The sequence below is a fragment of the Pantherophis guttatus genome, chromosome 2 (assembly GCF_059756535.1).
Source record: "Pantherophis guttatus breed Tessera chromosome 2, ASM5975653v1, whole genome shotgun sequence".
NCBI classification, from domain to species: domain Eukaryota; kingdom Metazoa; phylum Chordata; class Lepidosauria; order Squamata; family Colubridae; genus Pantherophis; species Pantherophis guttatus.
In genome coordinates this window covers 288,283,313-288,309,010 of record NC_142064.1, presented here as the reverse complement: position 1 = coordinate 288,309,010, position 25,698 = coordinate 288,283,313, and the positions used below count along the sequence as shown (strand labels likewise).

Sequence of the window (25,698 nt, the reverse complement as noted above, 5' to 3'; positions counted from 1 at the left end):
AACAGATTTTATTTTGTCCCTCGTGGTGTTTTCAGCTTTATATTCGTTTTTCAGTGTTTGCTGTCCTTCATCTGTCTTTCCGTCATCTGGCATCCTGATGAGACGCCATGTTCTCCTTTTTCATTTCTCCATCAAAGAGCCTTCTGAGGTAAAATTTTTGGAACATCCATCAGTTTTCAGCTTTTTCTCCAGTTTGGAATTGATTTTCTTCTTCAGTATTATTTTTTTCATAAACTGTCACTTGGTCTTTCCAAATATTCTTAGGCACCCAGAGCCAAAAATTTCAGACGGCACCTGCATATATCGGATTAAAGAAATAAAAACCTATACAGCTACGTGTTTCCCAGAGAGCCTCCTGGTCCTCATCTTCTGACCGTCTGGCCATTTCTTAAAGGATTTGGCCTCTTTTGAGGCCTCCAATCTCTGCCCAGCCTTCAGGGCAGCTGTTCTTGAGGGAAGCAAGTTCAAATCCTCCAGAGAGACGGTTCCTGGAGAGGAAGATGGAGAAAGTGCCGTCTCTGGATGTGCCGAAGTGCCTTTCTCAGGCAGGGAGGCATTGAGAGGGGTTTCCCCCGCTACTCCCATGCCCATCATCCCTGCCTTCCTCCTCCCCTCAGACGCGCTCCTCTTTCCCGCCCTTGTGGGTGAATCCTGCCACTTTGCGCAGAGTCCACCAGGGGGAGCCCTCCGCTTCAGGACAGAACTGAGCATGCGCTGGCCTCTTCCGCTAGTACAAGACACGTGATTCCCGGGTCATTAGTTGGAAGACGTCACCACCCCTGGAGCCTGGGGCGGGGCCGTTGCGGGAGATCCAGAGGCTGTCGAGAAGCCTTGGAGGGATGCGGATCCAGACGAGACTCCCGAGTTCTGTGAGTTGCAGCTCTGCCCATGCAAAGGGGTCCCGCATTGGAGGCATGGGTGGAGACGGGCCAAGTCTTCTTTTGGGATCGGAGTCCCATGTTCCCCTGCCTCCCTTTCCCATGCAGAGGCCAGCGGGAGGGCGAGGACTGGAACTGGGGTGCTGCTTCCCAGCCTTTCCCCACGACCGCAAAGGGGCTCTGCTAGCAGACAAAGAAGGGAAACGTTGCAGGGACAGGGGTGTGTGTGTGCAAGTGGGGCTGAGATGCAGCATTCGCACTTGTGCCCGATGACACCAGTGTTTGTCAAAAGGTTTACACTCTGGGAGTTTGAAGTGGAAGATGGAAAAAGACTTGCGTCGAGTTAAGAAGTGGAGGGGGGATGTGTTTGTAAGAATTGTGTGAATCAGAAGATCTTGTTAAATTTGTAGTATGTGGATTGTTCAGTTGGGTGTTAGTGCTATATGCACTGGATGACGGCTTGTTAATTCAGGCTTCTCAAGTTCCCAAAGGGAGTTGGGCCAGATGGGCTTCTGTTGTTTTTATTATACATTCAAATATTGATTGGTTTACTTAATTAATAGGTTTGTATAGCGCTCGTCTCAATTTCTGTTTGTGACCTGTGACATTCGCGATTTAAAGAGACTGTCTCTATTCACAATCACAGAAATCAGTCGAATAAGGAACTCAGAAATAGGAATCCAAAACATATTTTATGTATTTCTCCAGTATTTTGAATCATTGCACAAAGTTGGTCCGGAAAGGTTCTCCTGCATTTCCCCCAGACCCAGAAAAATCAACTTACCTAATAAGATTCTCCTCCCTCTTTCCAGACCTTTGTAGGTTCCTTAGTCTTTTTATTTTACTTTGGAGAAGGATACCCAGTAGTTAAATTAGTTATGCTATAATTACTGGAAATTTGCTATTGCTTAGCGCATTGTAAGCCGCCCTGAGTCTCCGGAGAAGGGCGGCATATAAATCAAATTAAAAAAAATATCTCTTTTTCATTTCAGATATGTAAAGTGGAAACCTTTCCTGCTCCATCTGAAGACAGAAGCATCTTGTAAGTGTAGAGGACCGAATGTCCTTGGAAAACTTGATCAGGATCTGTTAGTGAAATCCAGGTCTTCTGAATAGGAAGATCTCTGGAGATCCATTGACCCATTTTGCAACTGGATTAGAGAAAAAAGAAAAGATGGAGGGACAACATCCAGCAGATGCAGGAATTGGAAAACTCCCTCTTGCTGCTCAGCCTTGGAACTATGAGAAGAATGAGTCAAGTCTTAGGCAGAAGATCCAGGAAGTGGGAACTAACACTTTAGCGGTCCATTGCTATCCCTTCAGAAAAGTACAGTTCGAGAAGGTGACTGGGCCCCGAGATGTTTGCAGTCACCTTCACCGCCTTTGTCTTCAGTGGCTGCAGCCAGAAAGACACACGAAGGCTCAGATGCTGGATCTGGTGCTCCTGGAGCAGTTCCTGGCTGTCCTTCCCCCAGAGATGGAGAAATGGGTGCGGGAGTGTGGAGCGGAGACGAGTTCCCAGGCAGTGGCCCTGGCTGAAGGGTTCCTGCTGAGCCAGGAGGAGGAAAAGATGCAAGAAGAGTTGCAGGTGTGAGAATATAGCCACGGCAGGTCTAATGATCTCTCTCAATTTGTCAATGTCTCTCTGACAGAGTTTTTGGGATTATGAACTGCTAAGGCCAGTTGTTTCATTCTTCTTTTAGAAGATGTATTTGGGGAATTCTTCCGCCCTCATTGTCCATCTTCAGTGATATACATTGGGGTCTCCTAGTTTGAGGGTGCAGTATGAGAATTCATTTCTTTCTCTCTGCTCTTCCTTGTTTCTACTGGGACATCATGTCCAGATATCCTTGGAAGCAGCCACTGAGTATGTCAAGGGAAGGAAAGAATCGAAACTCTCCCAAGAGCTACTGGTTGGGGAGATCTTTCAGAAAGATCAAAATCAGGATACCATGTCAGGTAATGGAAACTGCATCTGTGTGATGTGAGGTTTGGACATCCAGCTAACTGATTCTTTTGCTCCTCTTGAGTAGAATTTCTCAATTTTTTAAAACAAATCTGCTTTCACACTTTTTCTGCCTTTCACAGAGAACCAAAAGCAGTCCTTTTTCGAATCACCTCTTCTTTGTGATGTAGCTGAAAGAGTGACCGAACCCGTGCCTCAGGTAGGAGAAATGTTGGAAAACATCTATGAATCTTGGATGATATATATATTATATATATCATACTACTACCCTTTTAAGGATATGTTTACAATTACACGGGAAGAAACCCGAGATATTAACTGTACACACACACACACACACACACACACACATATAAAATTTATATTTGCTGATAAATAAAGGGAGAGTAGTATAGACCTATTTCAAGCTATTTAGCTCTCATCAGCTAGCCATTCCCTTACTCAGATTCGAACTATGCTCCCTCCCATATTGGGGTAGACCAGGTGCTTCAATAGAAAAACACTTTATATATATACAATATATATATACTGTGTGTGTATATATATATACATGTGTGTGTGTGTGTGTGTGTGTGTTTTCTGAGGTTTTCGCAGGTGTTTGTCTTTGGTTATTCGGGTTTTCTCCCGCGTGAAATTGGAAGTGTCTTGGAGACTTCGTTGAAACGTTGCCAAAACACTTCCAATTTCACGCGGGAGAAAACCCGAATAACCAAAGATCTATATATATATATGTTTTCTGAGGTTTTCGCGGTTGTTTGTATGTAGGTCTTGGTTATTTTCAGGCTTTTCTGAACAGCCAGAAAAGTGGAGGGAGATGTCATCTCCAGTGGCAAAATGTTGTTATTTTCGTCTATTATATTTATATGCCACCCATTTCACTGACATGCAACTCTGGGCAGCATGCAATCTGCTGAAATAATATGAAAGATTAAAGCAACAATAGATGCAGCATTAGAATTCACAGAGAAATAGCTAAGAGAGGGAGATTTTTTTTTGAAGGAGTGGATGTAGGAACTTCTTTTTAATCTAGTAACTTCCAGGATGACCCGTCCCCATTCAGGCCCCAGGCCAAACAACAAGAGACAAGTTTTAAGGAAGGCTAGAAAGGGTAGGGTAGGGTGGATTTCACGGTGAGGAATACCATGTTATAAATGGCAGGGATGATAGCAGGAAAGGCTGTTCTCCTGGACCTACTAGCCAAAATTACTTTGTTAATGTAAAGTGTCCGGACAAGTGGGTTGGGCAAATCCAATTGGGGCAAGACGGTTCTTCAGATAACCAGGTCCCATACCATGATGGGCTTTAGAGGTGATAATCAACAGCTTGAATTGGATCTGGAAGCAAACCAGCTACCATTACAGCCGCACATAACAGTATCATCCTAGGGGCCTGCAGAACTGTCCATGCTGTTGTGTTCCGTACCAGCTGTAGTTTCCGAATACTTTTCAACAGTAGCCCCAAATAAAGCATATTGCAGTAATCCAAACAAAAGATGACCAGGGCATGAATGATTCAGCTCGGAACCTCACAATCCAGGAAAAAGGGCACAATTTATTTATTTATTTTATTAAATTTCTATACCGCCCTTCTCCCGAAGGACTCAGGGCAGTGAACAGCCACAAGATAAAACACATAAATACAAAAATTTAAAACAAAATAAAAACGAATTAAATAATTTGGCTGAACAAATTTAAAATACCCCATAATTTAAAAACAAATTAAAATTTACATTTAAAAAGGGGAGAAGATTTAGGCCAGGCAAGCTTGATGAAATAAAAAAGTCTTAAGGGCGCGACGGAAGGTGCGCAGATCCGGGATCCTCCGTATCTCCGGGGGGAGCTCGTTCCAGATCGTAGGTGCCCCCACAGAGAAGGCTCTCCCCCTAGGGGCCGCCAGTCGACATTGGCCGACGGCACCCGGAGGAGCCCCTCTCTATGGGAGTGTACTGGCCGGTGGGAGGCTATTGGTAGTAGCAGGCGGTCCCGTAGATAACCGGGTCCTAAGCCATGGAACAATATTGCTGTTTCAAAGCAACATAAAAATTTAGATTGAGTATTGAACATTCACACCCAATTTGGCCTACTTCTCAAGAGTGGTATGGAGACCCAAAAAAGAAAATCTACTGTAATGTTGTAGAACATTTTTTAAAAAGTATAATTAAGGTAAAAGGTATTTCAAATGATTAGAGATATAGCAATGGTTAAAAGGAGTCTCCATACTCGTCTTTATTTCCTTGGAAGGATTCAACAGGGGTGAAATCCAGCAGGTTCTGGAGAACCGGTAGCAGAAATTTTGAGTAGTTCGGAGAACCGGCAAATACCACCTCTGGCTGGCCCCAGAGTTGGGTGGGAATGGAGATTTTGCAGTATCCTTCCCCTGGAGTGGGGTGGAAATAGAGATTTTGCCGTATCCTTTTTTTTTTTTAAATTTGATTTATATGCTGCCCTTCTCTGGAGACTCAGGGCGGCTTACAATGCGTTAAGCAATAGCCTTCATACTTTTGTATATTTTTACAAAGTCAGCTTATTGCCCCCACAAACTGGGTCCTCAATTTACCTACCTTAGAAAGGATGGAAGGCTGAGTCAACCTTGAGCCTGGGGAGATTCAAACTTACTAATTGCAGACAGCTGGAGTTAAATTACAATGCATTAGTCTGCTGAGCTATCCAGGCTTTCCCTGCCACGCCCACCAAGCCACGCCCACCAAGCCACACCATGCCCACCAAGCCACATCCACAGAACCGGTAGTAAAAAAATTTGAATTTCACCACTGGATTCAACCTTATCTTCCTAGACACATCACATTGCTGTATAAAAATGAATGAATGTATACCAGACTAAAAAAAAGATTTAATAAAATGGCCAAATAAAATACCTGTAAATAAAAAGTATGCCCAAGCGGCTCGTAATCAAAGCACTTAGAACTTGGTGAGGAATTTCTAACAACCTGGGTGCCTGGATGCCAACCAACACTTCAGCTTTGCAAAATCTGAGAAATGTCTTCTCAGGAATTGTTCTTCACTGCTCTGGTTCAGAAAGTGAGCAGCTTCCTTGGAAACTGAGGAGAACCAGACCTTTGGCTGCATCTCACCCACGTTTTGGTAGTCCTCACCAGGGGTGGGCTTCAAAAAGTTTAGCAAGGAACCGGTTCTCTGCCTGGCTGCTGGGTGGGCGTGGCCATGGTGGGTGTGGCATAGTTGGCCTCCTGCACCATGGCGGGGGGGGGGTGTTTTCGCCCTCCCTGGGCTCCAGGGGCTTTTGTCAAGCCTTTGGGAGGGCGCAAATGGCCTTCCCAGGCTCTGGAGGCCTTCCCGAACTTCTGGTAGGCCCGTTTTTCTCCCTACTTGAGCCTCCGCACGTACCCTGCACTTAACCTGCATCCAAAATGGGCCACATGGGGACTCTTGGGAGGGGTGGGATGGGCGGGGCCAGCAAGGAGTGGGATTTGGGGGTTCTCTGAACTGCAGAGAATCTTAGAGGTTCTCCCGAACCCCAGCAGCCCACCCCTGATCCTCACACAGATCCCTGGATGGGCTCTGTTAGCTTTTCGAGGTAGTCCAGACAAGAACCAGGACAATGAATTCTAGCACTACATAATTTAATGTTGCAATTCTGAAAGAACCCCCCCTCCCAATCCCTTGTTTTTCTCTTCTGAAATTCAGATTTTATTGAGCAGACCATTGTCTCGGCTAAGGCTCTTTTTCCTGTCTCCCAGAGTCAATCCCATGTGCAATCCCTGCGCGAGCTGCACTGGCTCCCAGTGGTCTTCTGGGTGCGCTTCAAGGTGTTGGTCACCACCTTTAAAGTGCTCCATGGCATAGGACCTAGTTATCTTCGAGACCGCCTGCTGCTACCGATGACCTCCCACCGACCTGTGTGCTCCCACAGAGAGGGCCTTCTTGGGGTGTCATCAGCCAAACAATGTAGGCTGGTGACCCCCAGGGGGAGGGCCTTCTCTGTGGGGGCACCTACCCTCTGGAATCAGCTGCCCCCAGAGATAAGGAGAATTCAAGACCTCGGTGCCTTCCGCCGTGCCCTTAAAACTTTCTTTTTCCAGCAAGCCGGGCTGGCTTAACATAACATTTTTTAAAAACATTTTTAACTGGTTTGTCATTTTAAATTGGGGCCAAATTAATATATATCCTTTTAATTGTTTTTAATTTTCATTTCATTTCATTTTATTAAATTTGTATACCGCCCTATTCCCGAAGGACTCAGGGCGGTGAACAGCCATAAAATAAAACATATAAATACAAAATTTAAAATAGAGATAAAACAAATTAAATAAATTTGGCTGAACCATTTTAAAACCCCAATAATTTAAAACCAAATTTAAAGTTCCCATTTAAAAGAGGAAAAGTTTAGGTCAGGCCGGCTTGCTGGAATAGGAACGTCTTAAGCGTGCGACGGAAGGTACGCAGATCCGGAATCCTCCGTATCTCGGGGGGGAGCTCGTTCCAGATAGCAGGTGCCCCCACAGAGAAGGCTCTCCCCCTGGGGGCCGCCAGTAGACATTGTTTGGCCGACGGCACCCGGAGGAGCCCCTCTCTATGGGAGCGCACTGGTCGGTGGGAGGCTATTGGTGGTAGCAGGCGGTCCCGTAAATAGCCAGGTCCTAAGCCATGGAGCGCTCTGAAGGTGATGACCAAAACCTTGAAGACCACCGGGAGCCAGTGCAGCTCGCGCAGGAGAGGCGTTACATGGGAGCGCCACGTCGCTCCCATCACCACCCGCGCGGCCGCACTCTGCACCAGTTGGAGCCTCCGAATGCTCCTCAAGGGGAGCCCCATTTAGAGAGCGTTACAATAGTCCAGACGGGAGGTGACGAGGGCATGAGTGACCGTGCGTAACGAGTCCTGATCCAGAAAGGGACGCAACTGGCGGATCAGGCGAACCTGATGAAAAATCCTCCCGGTCACGGCCGTCAAGTGCTCTTCTAAAGACAGCCGTGAATCCAGGAGGACACCCAAGTTGCGAGCCCTTTCCGTGGGGGCCAATGCTTCGCCCCCAATAGTCAGTGATGGCACCAGCTGACTATATCGGGACGTCAGAAACCACAGCCACTCGGGTTGAGTCTGAGCCTGTTTCTCCCCATCCAGATCCGTACGGCCTCCAGGCACCGGGACATCACTTCAAGGGCATCGTTGGGGTGGTCTGGGGTGGAGATGTACAGCTGGGTGTCGTCAGTGTACTGATGGTACTCCACCCCGAAACCACGGATGATCTCGCCCAACGGCTTCACATAAATGTTGAACAAAAGGGGCGAGAGGACCGATCCTTGTGGCACCCCACATATAAGGGGCCTCGGGGTCGACCTCTGCCCCCCTGTCAACACAGACTGCGACCGGTCGGAGAGAAAGGAGGAGAACCACCGTAATACGGTGCCTCCCACCCCCAACCCCTCCAACTGGTGCAGCATGATACCATGGTCGATGGTATCAAAAGCCACTGAGAGATCTAATAGGACCAGGATAGAGGAACAACCTCTGTCCCGAGCCCTCCAGAGATCATCCACCAACGCGACCAATGCCGTTTCCGTGCTGTACCCAGGCCTGAAACCCGACTGGAACGGATCTAGATACGTTGTTTCATCCAGGTACCGGGGAAACTGTCGTGCCACCACACTCTCAACAACCTTCGCCACAAAGCGAAGGTTGGAGACTGGACGATAATTAGCCAATATTGCCGGGTCCAGGGAAGGCTTCTTGAGGAGAGGTCTCACCACCGCCTCTTTCAAGGTGGCGGGAAAGACACCCTCACTCAATGAAGCATTTATAATCCCCTGGAGCCAGCCTCGCGTCACCTCCCGGGAAGCCAGCACTAACCAGGAGGGGCACGGGTCCAACAAACATGTGGTCGCATTCAGTCTACCCAGAATCCTGTCCACGTCCTCAGGGGTCACAGAGTCAAACTCATCCCAGATAACATTCTCAGGACCTGCCTCCATCATCCCCGCTGGATCTACCCAGTCGGAGTCCAGATCTTCCCGAATCTGAGTGATTTTGTCATACAGATACTGAACAAAGTCCTCGGCTCTTCCCTCCAAGGGGTCCTCCCTCGCTTCCTGGTGGAGCAGGGAGCGGGTCACCCTAAACAGGGCGGACGGGTGGTTATCTGATGACGCAATAAGAGCAGCAAGATGAGTGCATTTCGCTGCTTTTATCACCACTAGGTAATTCTTAATATGAGATCTTACCAGTGTCCGGTCAGATTCAGTGCGACTGGCCCTCCAACTACTCTCTAGGCGTCTTTTCCGGCGCTTCATCTCCCTCAGCTCCTCAGTAAACCAAGGAGCCAGGTGAGATCGGCGCCGGGTCAGAGGCCGCAAAGGCACGACTCGATCCAGAGCTCCAGCGGCCGCCCTATCCCAGGCGGCCACTAAGTCTCCAGTCGAGGCGTGAGCCAGGACCTCCGGCATTGGCCCAAGCTCCGTCTGGAACCTATCAGGTTCCATCAGGCGCCTGGGGCGGTACCATCTTATCGGTGATGGGGTGCAGCGGTTCGAAGATCAAGGCGAAGGAGAGAGTGATCCGACCATGACAAGGGCTCGATGACTATGTCCCCTATCTCGAGATCACTCAGCCACTGTCCAGAGACAAAAATCAAGTCCAGTGTGTTTCCCTCCATGTGCGTAGGGCCATGAATTAGCTGGGTCAGATCCATAGCCGTCATGGAAGCCATGAACTCCCGAGCCACCTCAGACATCTCACCCACGGACGGCAGGTTGAAATCCTCCATGACCATAAGTCTGGGGGTATCAACCGCCACCGCAGCGATAACGTTGAGTAGCTCGGGCAGGGCTGCTGCCACGTGGCAGGGAGCCAGGTACGTGATCAGCAAACCCATCTGAACCCCATAACCCCACTTCACAAGGAGGGTCTCACAACCGGCCGTCTGAGGAACAGTGGCCTCCCTCGGCCTAAAACCTTCTCTAATAATAACCGCTACTCCCCCGCCCCTCCCCTGAGACCTCGGTTGATGGAATGCGTGGAAGCCTGGTGGGCACATTTCTACCAGAGGGACCCCTCCCTCCAGGCCCAACCAGGTCTCCGTAATACCTGCCAGGTCCGCTCCCCCCTCCTGAACAAGATCACAAATGAGGGGGGCTTTATTTACTACGGACCTGGCATTGCACAACATCAGCCGAAGGCCTGGGCCCTGAGGGTCTGTGCAACCTGGAGAACGAGTGGAGCCTTGGGGGACGGAGCACGCTACCGCATGGAGACAGCGGGTACGCGCTCCCTTAACATGATATGGCCCCCTGCTCCCGCCATATCTACCCCTCCCCCTCACAGTACCGATGGTAAAAACACAATCTGGACAAGCTTGACCCCCCCTATTTCCTCCGGAACTCCCACCCCCCCGCCGCGTATAGTGGCCAGGCCTGACCTTCCCCTTGGTGGGTTATCCCCCGAACCCACTACCCTAGTTCCAATTTTACCTCCCTCCCCCCGGGACCCCTTAAAAATTTTTCCAAAAATTTACATAAAAAACCCCTCAACCCCCTCTTCGCCGCATGCCACCTCTCTGGGTTCCAAGACCCGTCATTGAGGTAGGCCCTCAATAACGTGGAGGGCCAGGCTTGCGAGAGGGGGGACTCTCGCAATGCAAGAAGCTGTGCCCTTAGGTACACCTAAGCTCTGAGGTAGTGATAAGGTGTGGCCCAGGGCTCCATGATAGTCCAAATTGTCCTGAAAAAAGGCAGGTTGACCATAAGCGGAAGAGTCTCCACTGTCCTCTCACGGCAGTGGGGGAGTCCAATGTTCCAACCAATTCGAGGGTAATCGTCCAACCAGCCTCTCACGATGGTTGGCCAACTAGCCATGGGGGAGATAGTACATCCCATCGGTAGTGAAACAATGATAGAAACCGGCTCCATTCATCCTCCTGTAAGCTGCCATTTTTCATACAGCCAGTGTGCTAGATAACAAACAGAGCCAGGTCCAAAGTCTCCAGAAGAAAGTAAGCTGTCCACAATATTCATACAGGTAGCGTATAGATGGATAGTGCAGGCAAGCAGATAGAGGAAAATAAGTGGGAGCCACCTCCATCGAGCAGAAACCGGCAGGGCAAGCATGTTAATCATAGGGCCTGATAATGGCCCAACTAGGACGGGGGGGGGAGGGGGGGAGAGAGGGTTAACCAGGGCTGCGCAGTAACTCCAACAGCCCCTCCACCCTCATTAACCCCCCCCTCGAGTCTTCCAGGTCTTCCAACCATCCTATATGCCCAGTCCTAGCCCCCCGAGATGGTTATAAAGGAGGCCTCGCCATGGGAGCTAAAGTTTGGGAATTACCCCAGAGCCCCATGGCGGCCCGAAGTTGCCAAGGTTTAAAATTCAGAGATGGAGGCTCCCCCCTCGTGTTCTTCTTCGGCTACACGACTCCAGCCATCCCAATGGCTGCTGCAACGGCGTCGGCGGAGGCGCTGGCATCATCGCGGGCACCACCAACATCTTCCATTCACCCTCACCTCCTTCGACGTCCGCTTCCTTCCCCCCGGCGTCTACCTCCACTGCTCCGACGCGGGGGGGTGTGTGCAGTCCGCGACGATGCCAGCGTCCCCACCGCAGCCGTCGCACCAACCATCCAAACATAGCCGAAGGCTGGCCGTTTCTGTTTCCTCCGCTGCCGCTGCCGCCACCGCCCATGGATCACAAACGCCGCCCTTCTCATGGCGGCCTCGGAACAGCTGTTCGTCGGAGCGTCGGTGCCACGCTGTTATCGGCACCTTAGAGAGCCCAAAAAGCTCTCAATCAACCGACTAGAAGCACGCCTGCCGGGCAGGGGGTCCCAGATGGTCAAACGACCCCCCCCGGAGACCCTCACAAGCCAAGACACCCCATCTCTATCACAGCGAGCCTAGAGCCGGGTCGCCATCTTGGAGCATGCGCTACTCTTAATGTTTGCATTGTATGTTTTTAGCTGGCTGTACACCGCCCCGAGTCCCTCGGGAGAAGGTGCGGTATATAAATTCGAAATAAAAAAAAAATTATAACCTCTCTTAGCACTGTTATTCTGGGGAGCATGAGAATGATGGTCCCTAAGTGGATGCAGCAGACAGTTGGCAAAAATGGCAGATGGGTTTCTCCAGTATTACCTTCTGCCCACATAGAAAGAGTTGGAGCTACTGCTAAGACTTTTAGTTGGCTTCAGTGAAAGCCATTGAAAATCCTGCAGTAAACCTGATTAAATATCCTTTACGTTGTGCCATCTGCCAAAATTTGTGGGATCTTATTTTGAATTCTGCAGCAGGTGCCCATTTCATTTATTGCAAATCTCCCTTGGAATCGATGGAAGAGAAGTCTCAAAATCTTCTTGGGGTTGTTTTTTAACGCGGAAATTTGTTTCCTTGTTTAGGATCTTGTGTCTTTTGAGGAAGTGGCTGTGTATTTTTCTGAGGAGGAGTGGTCTCAGCTGGATCCTGACCAAAAAGCTCTTCATGGGGAGGTCATGCTGGAGAACTCCAGGAATCTGGCTTCTGTGGGTAAGAACCTCAATCTGGTTCTATCTTAATTCGTTGCAGCCAACTCGCCACAGAAGGAGAATTACGCTAATATCAAAGAAATGGTGGAATAGAATCATTAAAGTAATCACTAAAAGAGGGACCAAATGAAATGTGAATGACAAAAATTAAAATAATATCGAAAAAACCAGTGAATTATCACTGTTTTATTCTGCGTTGAATTGTCCCGCAACGAGTTGACTCGTAGTAACTTGGCCGTGGTGGATTGTCCCATTCCTGAGAAGGATGACTAGGAAGTGACAAGGAATAACAAAATAACAGAGTTGGAACTGACCTTGGAGATCTAGTCTGAACTCCTGCTCAAGCAGGAGATCCTATACCATTTCAGACAAGTTGCTGTCCAGTTTCTTTTTTAAAGTCTCCAGTGATTGAGAAGGCAAGCCATTCTACTGGTTAATTGTTCTTACTGTTGGAAAGATCTTAGTTCTAGGTTGCTACTCTCCTTGATTAGTTTCCATCCATTATTTCTTGCCTTGTTTTCTGGTGCTTTGGAAAAATAGGTTGACTAGGTTGAAAATAGGTCAGGATTGCATTGACTTTTTAAGCTGCTGTCACATACTGCTGGATCATATTTAAGTGATTGTTCACTAGCAATAGCATTTAGATTTATATACCCCACTGCTTTATAGCCCTCTCTAAACAGAGAGGTTTACAGAGTCAGCATATTGCCCCCAAGAATCTGGCTTCTCATTTTACTGACCTCAGAAGGATGGAAGGCTAAGTCAACCTCAACTGCTGGCAGTCAGCAGAAGTAGCCTGCAGTACTGCATTCTTACTACTGTGCCACCATGGCCACTAGGACTCCAAGATCCCGCTCAGTTACTGCTATTGGGAATCAGGTTTGATTCCCTTTTTGCTAATTATCCCAGCACCAGGATGAGAATTCCAAAGGACAGAGGAGTATGAAAAAGGAAAACAATTAATTTAATTGTTTAAATTAAAACAATTGTTTTAATTTAAAACAATTAAATTGTAAGTACAGTCACAGTCATGTGATTTTCCACTGTGGTTAATTTGCCATTCCTGATTGTGGTCACTTGATGAGTGCCCCAGGTTGATAGTTGTTGGGGATTTAATTTGGCCCAAGGTCGTAGAGCATACGATGCAGCACAGGAATTCATGGCAACATGGAACTGACCTGTGTCAACAAGAGCCTTGCATACGCTAGTTGTCAAATATTAGATCAGGGTTTTCTCTGAGGGCAGTTGTAATCTGATTTGATGTGGATATATGAACTTGGCAGTAGCCCACCTGGAAATTCATCTTTAGTAGAATCTTAGATCAGATTATTTTGTATAAACCAGCAAAACACCCAAATTATATTGATGTTACTTTGGCAAAATTTCAGGGGGGAAAATTGATCTTTAAACATGTTCCTAATCTTGCTACAATTTCTTGTTTCTTTTTGAAGAAAATAATGTCAAAGAGGGAAAAAAATACATGGAACAACGCCAAGCAATCCACCAAAAAAAGGAAAAAGGGAAGTCTGCTGATCAGCTGGAACCAAAAAGGGATGAGAGAAACAGATCACAACATGGAATTAAAAAAAGCTTTTCTTGGATCAGTCGACCTACTTATCACAGAATGATCCATACAGAAGAAAGACCCTATAAATGCCTGGAGTGTGGCAAGAGCTTTTCTAAATCCAGTCACCTCATTCGCCATAAAATGACACATTCGAAAGAGAAACCGTATACCTGTATCCAGTGTGGAAAGGCCTTCCGTGATAATTGCTCTCTTAGAAGCCACCAGAGGAATCACAATGGAGAAAGGCCCTATAAATGCATGCAGTGTGGGAAAGCTTTTACTCAAAGTGGTGCTCTTGCTACCCATAAAAGAATCCACACGGGGGAGAAACCATATAAATGTATGGAATGTGGAAAGAGCTTTACTCAGGGCAGTCATCTTACTTCTCATAAGTTCATCCACACAGGGCAGAAACCATATAAATGTATGGAGTGTGGAAAGAGCTTTTCTCAGGGCAGTCGTCTTACTTCTCATAAATTCATCCACACAGGGGAGAGACCATATAAATGCATGGAGTGTGGAAAGACATTTAGTCAAAACAGTAATCTTACTTCCCATAAAAGAATCCACACAAGGAATAAGCCATATAAATGCAGAGAACATGGAATAGGTTTCTGTGAAAACCCATCTCTTATGGAACATGAAAGGATCCACATAGGGGAGAAACAATATAAATGCATGGACTGTGGAAAGTGCTTTTCTCTATTCAATCACCTCATTTCCCATGAAATGACCCATTCAGAAGAGAAACCACATACCTGCTTGGAGTGTGGAAAGATTTTCCCTGATAATTATTCTCTTAGGAGCCATCAAAGGAATCACAGGGGAGAAAGACCCTATAAGTGCATGGAGTGCGGAAAGACCTTTGCTTGGAGCAGTAATCTTTCTTACCATAAAAGGACCCACACAGGGGAGAAGCCATACAAATGTGTGGAATGTGGGAAGGGTTTTAGTACCAACAGTTACCTTACTGCCCATAAAAGGATACACACAGGGGAGAAGCCGTACCAGTGTATGGAGTGTGGAAAGAGCTTTAGAAGGAGTAATCATCTTGCTTTCCATAAAAAGATCCATACCGGAGAGTAGGCATATCAGTGCAAGGATTGTGGGAAGATTTAATGAATAGTAATCTAAAATGTCATGAAAGGCTCCACTTGGGCAATACTGCATATAAATACCAAACCTATACAAACGTGAAAATATTTTGTCTTTCCAGTCCAATGCAGACAGGATGAATCCTTAATCCTGATAGTAATTTTTGCTAAATAGGAAAGTAAGTAGAGATAAAGGGCATTGATGGTGTCTTAATGGTGTCCAACACATTTAAGACATGTACACTTCTAGGAATTCCTTTTGATGAATATATCCACTTGAGTAGAATTACAGGCAGATAAACAACCCTTAATTCTTTATTATGATTGCACTGCTTAATCTTGTTATAATCTGCTTTTCCATCTTTGCTTCCCATTGTGTAATGCAAAGTAATAACTCAGAAAACCATAAGGAGTATAGGGTTAGAAAATACAACCTGAATTTCAACATACAGCTCATTGGCTTTGCGTCCTAACTTTGTGGTGATTTTTGTTTTCTTAATTGCAAAGTAAAACAGCAAAAGAGTTTGGGTGTCCTAACATCACAAACCATGCCAGAAATGTATAGGAGACATCTCTCAATTCACAAAGGAGTCACTATCTCTTGAATATGAAAACAACAAAGTCAGATTTGTTTTCTACTGTATGAAATCAGGAGTTGGGGACTTATAATAGGAATGAGAAAGCATTATTCAGTCAAAAGTGCCTTTATGACACAACCCATAATCTCATATAAATGTGCATCGTATGGAAAGAGCTTCAAAGGGAGAATTTCCTTTTTGTCAAAGGAGCTACAGTGGTTTTAAAGCCTATAAATGCACATGCAAAGCGGGTGAAATTGACTTACTTTCCCTACTGGTTTGCAAATGTGTGCACGCTTCACTCACACGTGCCGTCCACGCATGCGCAAAGCCTGTGAATGCACAGTGGCTTAAAATGTTGCAAAACGTCATGACATCCACGCAGGAGGGCGGAGCCTCCCGCAGCCACCGCTACCAATTCACCCGAGCCGTATAGAACCGGCTGAATTTCATCCGTGATGCAAAGGCTTTTCTATGAAGGTGCTAACAGCTTTGGGGTGGTGTGACATGGGGTTGGCAAAAGCTAAAATGGATTGTGTCACATTTATCTTTAAAATTAAATACAGTTCGTATGGTTTTTTTTCCTGTCATATGGTTAATGATCTTTGGGCACATTGAAAATTACAAATATGGGATTATTTTTGGAGGGTCCATGCTTGAAGGTTTTAGAGTCTCATATCAGGGTGAAAGCAATAGTTCCTAGTGTTGTGGGGACATCCACACCTTTGAATCTGTTTCCATATATGGAGCCGATAAATCAAGTAGCTTTATTAAGAAAAAGTTCTCGTAGGGAAGATGGATATCTAGCCAAGTATCCAACAGGAACCTAGATGTGTCATAAATACAGATGCGATAATATTACATGACAAGTAGCAGACATGGAAAATTGTGACAAAAATGAGAATAGACATAAAAGGACAACGCTGGTATTGTTATCCAGCCTTATTGAAAGTAAATTGATTATGTGTCATCAAATTGGCTCAAGTCTGCAACCGCACAAACAGATTTTCTGACAGAAGGACTATTTAATTTTTGCAGCCGCACAAGACGAAGTTTATGACGGAGGACTTCTTCCTAACTTGAGCAGTCACAAAACGAACAGTTGTAAGACGAGGACTACATGTACTTAACTGATTTTGTTTGGTGAAATTAGTATTTTTTAAAAAAAAACTCTCTTCAATATTTTCTTTCCTTCAATTTACAATACCACTTTTTCTCCAGTCACAGATGAGATGCCATGTTCCCCACTCTTCATTTCTCCACCAAGGAGCCTCCTCGTGAGGTAGAATTTCTGTAACATCCACACGTTTCAGCTTTTCACCCATTTTGGAACTGGGTTTTCTTTTTCTACTTGTTTTTCTTCAGCACTATTTCCTTTGTCACAAGAGTTGCCACTCGGTCTTTCAATTATTCTTAGGCACCCAGAGCCAAGAATTTGAGAACGGAAGCTGTACATATTGAACTAAAGATTATCTGTCTGTCTGTCTGTCTAAAAGAAATCTGTGTTTTCCACAAAGGCTCTTGGGTCCTCATCTTCTGGCAGCCCGGCCGTTTCAGGGTGGTGGTTCTTTGAAGGAAGCAAGTTCAAATCCTCCAGAGAGATTTTCTTCCATCTCCACAGACGGTTCCTGGGCAGAAAGGAGAGGGAGATGGAGAAGCTGCCACCTGTGGAGACGACGAAGCCTTTCTCGGACAGGGAACTTACTTTTCCCTCCTACTCCCATGCCCATCATCCTTGCCTTCCCCTTCCTCTCAGAGACGCTCTCCAACTCTCCCGCCTTTTCGGGGAATCCTGGCACTTTGCGGAGAATCCACCAGAGGGCGCTCTCAGCTTCAGGAGGGAACTGAGCATGCGCCGAGATCTTCCGCTAATAGAAGACACGTGTTGCCCGGGGTGTTCGTAGGAAGCGGCTGCTGTTTCTGTTCCCGCCCCTCCCTCCGCTGTGATTGGGAGGCGGGGCCTTTGCGGGAGGCCCAGAGGATGCCGGGAAATTTGGGGGGGCGCGGATCCCGACGACACTCCCAGGTTGCGTGAGTGGCGGCTCAGCCCGTGCAAAGGGGTCCCCCGCTGGAGGGGTGCGTGGAAGCGGGCCAAGTAGGTAGGAATCAGGGGTCCCATGCTTCCCTGCCACCCTTTCCCATGCATGAGCCAGGCCGGCGGGGGGGGGGAAGCAAAGAGAGAAATGGGGTCGCCAGAAGAGAGGGGTCGTTTCTCCCCATTTATTGGAGGAGTGGAGGCAGGCTCGAAGTCCGCCTGTTGGCTCTGGGTGCAAGGACTGGAACTGGGATGCTGCTTCCCAGCCTTTCCATACGACCGCAAAGGGGCTCTGCCGGCAAGACAAAGAAGGGAGACGTTGCAGAGACGGGAGATGCAAGTGGGGCTGAGATGGGGCATTCGCACCGTGTGCCCGATGACACCAGTGTTTGTCAAAAGTTGGCAGCTTTACACTCTTGAGTGTTGAACTCGAAGTTGGAAAGAGTGGATTAGGCTAAAAAGGGGGGGACTACGAATTGCATGAAAACAGACCATCATGTTAACTTGTAGCTGGTTTATTTATTTGAGCTTTAGCCCTATATATGTATTAGATGGTGGTTTGTTAATTCAGGCTTCTGAATGTCCCGCAAGGGTATTTCTGCCAGGTGGTTAATGGGGTTCTGCTGTTCTTATTATATGTTCAAATGTTGATTTAATTTATTAAATCGATTTATATAGCACATAAGGGACGTGGTGGCTCAGTGGCTAAGATGCTGAGCTTGTTGGTCGAAAGGTCAGCAGTTCAAATCCCTAGTGCCGCATAATGGGGTGAGCTCCCATTACTTTTCCCAGCTTCTGCCAACCTAGCAGTTCGAAAGCATGTAAAAAATGCAAGTAGAAAAATAGGGACCACCTTTGGTGGGAAGGTAACAGTGTTCTGTGCGCCTTTGGTGTTTAGTCATGAGGGTCACATGACCACGGATACGTCTTCGGACAGCGCTGGCTCTTCGGCTTTGAAACGGAGATGAGCACCGCCCCCTAAAGTCAGGAACGACTAGCACATATGTGCGAGCGGAACCTTTACCTTTAACTTATATAGCACTCATTTTAATTTTTCTTTGTGACCAAAGACATTCGTGAGTCAGATTATTTTATGAGTTTCTCTTATCTCTATTCACAGCCACAGAAATAACTTTAACAAGAACCTCAGAAATCCACATTTTATGTGTTTCTCTAGTATTTTAAACTATTTTAAAATACTAGAGTTTTAACAGTTTTAAACTGTTTTTAAATTTTATGGATATATGTGTTTTAGTATGGCTGTGCACCGCCCTGAGTCCCTCCGGAGAAGGGTGGTATAAACATTTAATTAATTAATTAATTAATTAATTAATTAATTAATAAATAAAATAATAAAATAAAATTATAAAATAAAATAAATAAAATAAAATAAAATAATAAAATAATAAAATAAAATAAAATAATAAAATATAAATAAATAAAATAAATAAATTTTAAATCATTGCAAAAAGTTGGTCCAGAAATGTTCTTCATTTCTACCAGATAAATCAACCTACTTAATAAAATACTCCTTCCTCTTTCCAAACATTAGTAGATTCATTTGATACCTTTTTATGTTTGTTTTGGAGAAGGAACCTCAGTAGTTAAATTAGTCACCCTGTAATTACTGGACATTTCTGTTGTTTTCTATTTCAGATATGTTAAGTGGAAACCATTCCTCCTCCACCTGAAGATGAAAGCATCTTGCAAGTGTGGAGGGCTGAATGTCCTCGGGGAAACTCTTCATGAAATCCAGGTCTTGTGAATAGGAAGACCTCTGGAGATCCATTGACCCATTTTGTAACTGGATTAGAGGAAAAAAGAGAAGATGGAAGGACAACACCTGGCAAATGCAGGAACTGGAAAAGGCCCTTTTGCTGCTCAGCCTTGGAGTTGTGGGAAGAATGGGTCAAGTCTTAGGCAGAAGATCCAGGAAGTGGGAACTAACACTTTAGAGATCCAGTGCTGTCACTTCAGAAAAGTACAATTCCAGAAAGTGACTGGGCCCCGAGATGTTTGCAGTCACCTTCACTGCCTTTGTCTTCAGTGGCTGCAGCCAGAAAGACACACGAAGGCTCAGATGTTGGATCTGGTGCTCCTGGAGCAGTTCCTGGCTGTCCTTCCCCCAGAGATGGAGAAATGGGTGCGGGATTGTGGAGCGGAGACAAGTTCCCAGGCGGTGGCCCTGGCTGAAGGGTTCCTGCTGAGCCAGGAGGACGAAAAGATGCAAGAAGAGTTGCAGGTGTGATAATATAGCCATGGCAACTCTAAAGAGGAGTTTAGAGTTGTTCCATTCTTTTTTTTTACAGAATGTATGTGGGGGAATTCATTCTCACTTTCCAGCTTTGGTGAAGAACATTGGGGTCTCCTAAGTTGGGGGTGCAGTATTGGAATTCATTCCTTTCCCTCTGCTCTTCCTTGTTTCTCCTGGGAAACGTCCAGATATCCTTGGAAGCAGTCACTGAATATTCCAAGGGATGTAAAGAATCATCCAAACACTCTCAAGAACTGCTTGAGGAGTTCTTCCAGAAAAATGAAAATCAGGATACCATGTCAGGTAATGGAAGTGCCTCCTATGTGATACAAGGATTGGACATCCAGCTAACTCTGATTCTTTTGCCCCTCTTGGATGGAAACTCTTTTTTTTTTTTAATCAAATCTGCTTTCACACTTTTTCTTCCTCTCACAGAGAACCAAAACCAGTCCTTGGTATTTTTAGAATCAACTCCTCTTCATAATGTAGCTGAAAGAGCAACTGAACCTCTGCCTCAGGTAGGAGAAAAATGCATGAATCTTGGATGGGTTTCATTTTGTTCTGGAGTTCAAAGTAATATATTTTGTAAGCCACGTCAAGTCAATGAAAGCAATTTGGACAGCCATATAAATTTTCGTAAATAAATAAATAAAATTTATTTAAAATTTATTAAATTTATATGCCAACTACTCACTTTCCAGAGCAGGGCTGTCAAACTCCCAGCTGTGGGCCGGATGTGTCACGTGCTGGCCACACCTAGGCCCGGTTTAGCAAAGGGGAAAAACGTTCCAAGACATCACGTGATGCCGCTGTGATGACATGAGTTTGACACCACTGATCCAGAGTGACCGTGAGTGGCTTACAATGCCATAAAAGCATAAATATGAAAGCATTAAAATTAAAGGTTAAATGAAGGTTAAAAACCAAAAGCATGTGTTGTTCTGGATGGACTTTTGTCTTTTACTCAGTCTGCCACCTCCAGCATAGCACACCCCTATCGGGACCCCAACACAATTGGCAGAGCCAGGTTTTAAGGCCCTCCCAGAAGACCGATGTTGTCTCAAGGGCAAGATGTTTTTTATTATTATCTGTTAAATTTACCAAAGGAGCCTTGGTGGTGCAACGGACTAAAGTGCTGTTAAGTAGCACTTAGCTGCCAGCTGCCTGCAATTACTGCGAGTTCAAATCTCACCAGGCTCAAGGTTGACTCAGCCTTCCATCCTTCCGAGGTAGGTAAAATGAGGACCCGGATTGTAGGGGCAATAAGCTGACTTTGTATAAAAAGAACACCGCTTAGGAGGGGCCGAAAGCCCTACTAAGCAGGTATATACAAAAGTATGAAGGCTATTGCTTAACGCATTGTAAGCCGCCCTGAGTCTCCGGAGAAGGGCGGCATATAAGTCGAATCAATCAATCAATCAATCAATCAATCAATCAATCAATAATAAGCAAGCCGCCATGTTGAAAGCATCTTTTTTTTTTTTTGGTTATTTTTTACTTTTGTTGTAAGCCTTAGTTCCTTTTGAGCCTTAGCTTTCCTGACTTCATCTTTGCAGGTTCAGACTATTTGCTGATATTCTGTCTTAGTTATGTGCCTTTTTTCCACTTTTTATACTTGTCCTTTTTATACTTGTCCTTTTCGTCTTTCATTTTATCAGAGAGTTCTATGGGTAGCCATGCTGCTTTCTTTTGAGATCTCTTACTATTCTTCTTCACTGGCATTGTGCTAGACTGGGCTTTTATAATCTTACTTCCCAAACTTCTTGGGTTGTTTCCCCTTGAGGATTTTCGTCCATGAAATCCTTCTCAAGCTCTAAGTTTATTGAAATCAGCTGCCTTGAAGTCCAAGAGTCTAGTTTGACTTAGTTCTATTGCTTGTGTTTACATAATGCTGAATTTCAATATTAGAGGAATCTCAAGGTTCCTGTAACTAATGCATTCTAGCTAAATAGGTCCACTACTGTCCAAAAGATGCCTTGGGTCATTATTAGGTGCTCCCATTCAAATACAGAGAGCAGCACTGCCAATAACAGCTTTAGCAGCAAAATCAGCACATCATTGGCAAGAGAGAAAAAGTCTCTTACCATTCAGCAGCCATCTTGGGGAGGAGTCCCTCCTGAAATTCAAATTTCATTGAGCAGACCATTGTCTCAGCTAAGGGTCTTCTTCCTGTCTTCCAGGATCAATCTTATATACCATTACAAGCTCTCCCAACACTTCTATTGTGGTGCAGAGCGTGAGCATGATGATCCCTAAGTGGATAAAGCAGGCGATTGGCCAAAATGTCAGATGAGTTTCTCCAGTATTTCCTTCTGCCCTTATAGATACTGCTAAAACTATCTTAGTTGGCTACACTAAAAGCCATTAAAAGTCCTGGAGTAAACCTGATAAAATATCCTTCACGCTATGCCATCAGCTAAAAGTTGTGCAATCTTTTTTTGAATTTTGCAGCAGTTGCCCATTTCATTCATTACAAATCTCTCCTGGAATTGATGGAAGAGAATTCTTGGTGTTGTCTGTTAATGGAGAAATTTGTTTCCTTGTTTAGGATCTTGTGTCTTTTGAGGAAGTGGCTGTGTATTTCTCTGAGGAGGAGTGGTCTCAGCTGGATCATGATCAAAAAGCTCTCCATGGGGAGGTCATGCTGGAGAATTCCAGGAATCTGGCTTCTCTGGGTAAGAATCTCTGTGGTCAGAAACTAAGAGAAGACATTTAGAGGTTAGATGTAACCATCTACTCTGATAAAAATAACCCTGTTTTATTGAAGAAGGAAATTAATAGCTACCTCCTTAGATGTGTATGATTTTGCAATAGTGGTGAATATCCGTAGCTAAGGTGTAGGATGAGGGTGAAAGTTCATTCTCTGAGACTGTGGGTTGGTTTCTGAACATTTTGTTACCAGGCTAGGTAACATCTTCAGCGGAGTTTAGGGGGTGTCAATGTTCTTCTCTTTATAAGGGCTTCAGGTGGGTGTGTCAAGTGAGGGTCTTGTAATGGGTCAGATGTGAGTCATCAGTGAGAGTCCTGTGATGGGTCTTGGGGAGATTACATAAGGTGAGTGTCATTGGAAGGTGAACTACTGCTGGAGGGCTTGCATGGGTTGGCTGAGGGTCAGTGCTGTCTCTGGATGTTTATGTGGTTGACTGGATTCTGAGAGGTTTGTAGGCTAGGTCAATATTTCTGTTGATGGAATTGCTTGTAGAGTGCCAGGCTTTAATGAACTCACAAGCATGGAAGATGATTTTTGTGTTGCTTCAATCAATCTTGTGCTGTTTGGTGTCAGTGTGGGTAGAGATTAAGGATTTGGGATGTTCATGGATCCTGGTTTTTATTTATTTTTATTATTCATATTTCTATGCCGCCCACTCTCCGAGGACTCTGGGCGGCTTACACCAAAGACAGTATACTAAATAGCATATTGCCCCCAACAATCTGGGTCCTCATTTTACCCACCTCGGAAGGATGGAAGGCTGAGTCAACCTTGAGCCGGTGAGATTTGATCCGCTGATCTGCTGAACTAGCAGTCAGTTGAAGTAGCTGCAGTACTGCACTCTAACCACTGCGCCACCTCGGCTCTTGATTGATGTGATGTTTGTCCCACGTAGAATTGCAATGGTTACAGTTGATTTTGTAGATTACATTGTTCTTTCATCCTTCTATCCTATCTTGTCTTTGGTCCAAAGTTATATAGTTATTAAGGATTTAATTTGGCTCAAGGTGGTAGAGCATACGATGCAGCACAGGAATTCATGGCAACATGGAACTGACCCGTGTCAACAAGAGCCTTGCATACGCTAGTTGTCAAATATTAGATCAGGGTTTTCTCTGAGGGCAGATGTAATCTTATTTGATGTGGATATATGAACTTGGTAGTTGCCCACTTGGAAATTCATCTTTAGTAGAAGCTTAGATCAGATTCTTTCGTATCAGTCAGGAAAACACCCAAATTATATTGATGATTCTTTGGCAAAATTTCACAAAAAAATTATCTTTAAACATGTTCCTAATCATGCTACAATTTCTCATGTTTCTTTTTGAAGAAAATAATGTCCAGGAGGATCAGAATTACAAAGAACAATGCGAAACAATCCATCCAAAAGAGGAAAAAGGGAAGTTTGCCACTCAGCTGCAACCAAAAAGTGATGAAAGAAACCGATCACAAAGTGGAATTAAAAAAAGTTTTTCTTGGATCAGTCGACTTACTTACCATAGGAAGATCCATACAGACGAAAGACCCTATAAATGCCTGGAGTGTGGCAAGAGCTTTTCTAAATCCAGTCACCTCGTTTCCCATAAAATGACACATTCAAAAGAGAAACCATATACTTGTATCCAGTGTGGAAAGGCCTTCCGTGATAATTGCGCTCTCAGAAGTCACCAGAGGAATCACAATGGAGAAAGGCCCTATAAATGCATGCAGTGTGGAAAGACTTTTACTCAAAGTGGTAATCTTGCTTCCCATAAAAGAATCCACACAGGGGAGAAGCCACATAAATGTGTACAATGCGGAAAGAGCTTTAGGAGGAATGCTGATCTTACCTCCCATAAAAGGATCCACACAGGGGAGAAGCCGTATAAATGCATGGAATGTGGCAAGGGCTTTACTCAGGGTAGCCATCTAACTTCTCATAAGTTTATCCACACAGGGGAGAAACCATATAAATGCATGGAGTGTGGAAAGACATTTACTCAAAGCAGTAATCTTACTTCCCATAAAAGAATTCACAAAGGGGGAAAGACATATAAATGCAGAGAATGTGGAATGGGCTTCTGTGAAAATGCTTCTCTTATGGAACATGAAAGGATCCACATAGCGGAGAAACCATATAAGTGTATGTACTGTGGAAAGGGCTTTTCTATATCCGATCACCTCATTTCCCATGAAATGACCCATTCAGAAGAGAAACCACATACCTGCTTGGGAGTGTGGGAAGATTTTTCCTGATAATTATTCTCTTAGGAGCCATCAAAAGAATCACAGGGGAGAAAGTCCCTATAAATGCATGGAGTGTGGAAAAAACTTTGCTCAGAGCAGTCATCTTTCTTCCCATAAAAGAATCCACACAGGGGAGAAGCCATATAAATGCGTGGAATATGGGAAGAATTTTAGTACCAACAGTTATCTTACTGCCCATAAAAGGATCCACACAGGGGAGAAGCCGTATCAATGTATGGAGTGTGGAAAGCGCTTTAGAAGAAGTAGCCTTCTTACTTGCCATAAAAAGATCCATACAGGAGAGAAGCCATATCAGTGCAAGGAGTGTGGGAAGAGTTTCAACAGGAATAGTAATCTAAAATCTCATGAAAGGGTCCACTTCGGTAATACTCCATATAAATACTAGTCCTGTAGAAATATGTGAGAATATTTTGACTTTCCTGTCCAAGGTGACTCCACAATCCTAGTTGTGATTTTTGCTAAGTACTTTCCAAGGCAAAAATCAGGATGAATGGAGATAACGGGGATTTATTGCCCTCTTAATGGTGTCTAGTCCAGTACTGAAGAAGTGCAGATTCCTAGGAATCCCCTCTGATGAATATTTCCACTAGAGCAGAGTTGCAGGTGGATATTCAATCAATCCTCAGTCACTTGTTATGGTTTCACAATTTCTTCATTTGCTTAATCTAGTTACAATCTTCCTTTCCACCTTTGCTTCTCATTATGTAATGCAAGTAATACCTGAGAAAGAAAACCATAAGGACTTTAGGTCGAAGGTTGATTTTGTCTATCATGAAAGGATCCACACACATAAATTCATGGTGTGTGTAGAGATCTTTCCTTAGAGGAGTCATTTCACAGTCCATAAAGGGATCCACACAGGGGAGAAGCCATATAAATGCAGA

The 25,698-nt window shown here is 45.1% G+C and overlaps 1 protein-coding gene and 1 pseudogene across 2 annotated transcripts; both read left to right on the top strand.

Annotated features, from left to right (window-relative positions):
• The first annotated feature begins 762 nt into the window (after positions 1 to 762).
• On the top strand, positions 763 to 25,350 carry LOC117662545 (uncharacterized; annotated as a pseudogene). The gene is made up of 7 exons (XR_015731846.1): positions 763 to 869; positions 1,871 to 2,466; positions 2,723 to 2,837; positions 2,967 to 3,043; positions 12,204 to 12,330; positions 13,781 to 15,013; positions 24,027 to 25,350. The product of XR_015731846.1 is annotated as an uncharacterized LOC117662545 (transcript).
• On the top strand, positions 17,430 to 24,020 carry LOC148116080 (uncharacterized; the record flags this gene model as incomplete). Its single annotated transcript, XM_087884919.1, has 5 exons — positions 17,430 to 17,511; positions 19,260 to 19,845; positions 20,046 to 20,160; positions 20,293 to 20,375; positions 23,898 to 24,020. Coding segments are annotated over exons 2-5 (735 nt in total), but the record flags the coding sequence as incomplete, so codon positions are not given.
• Positions 25,351 to 25,698: the final 348 nt, after the last annotated feature.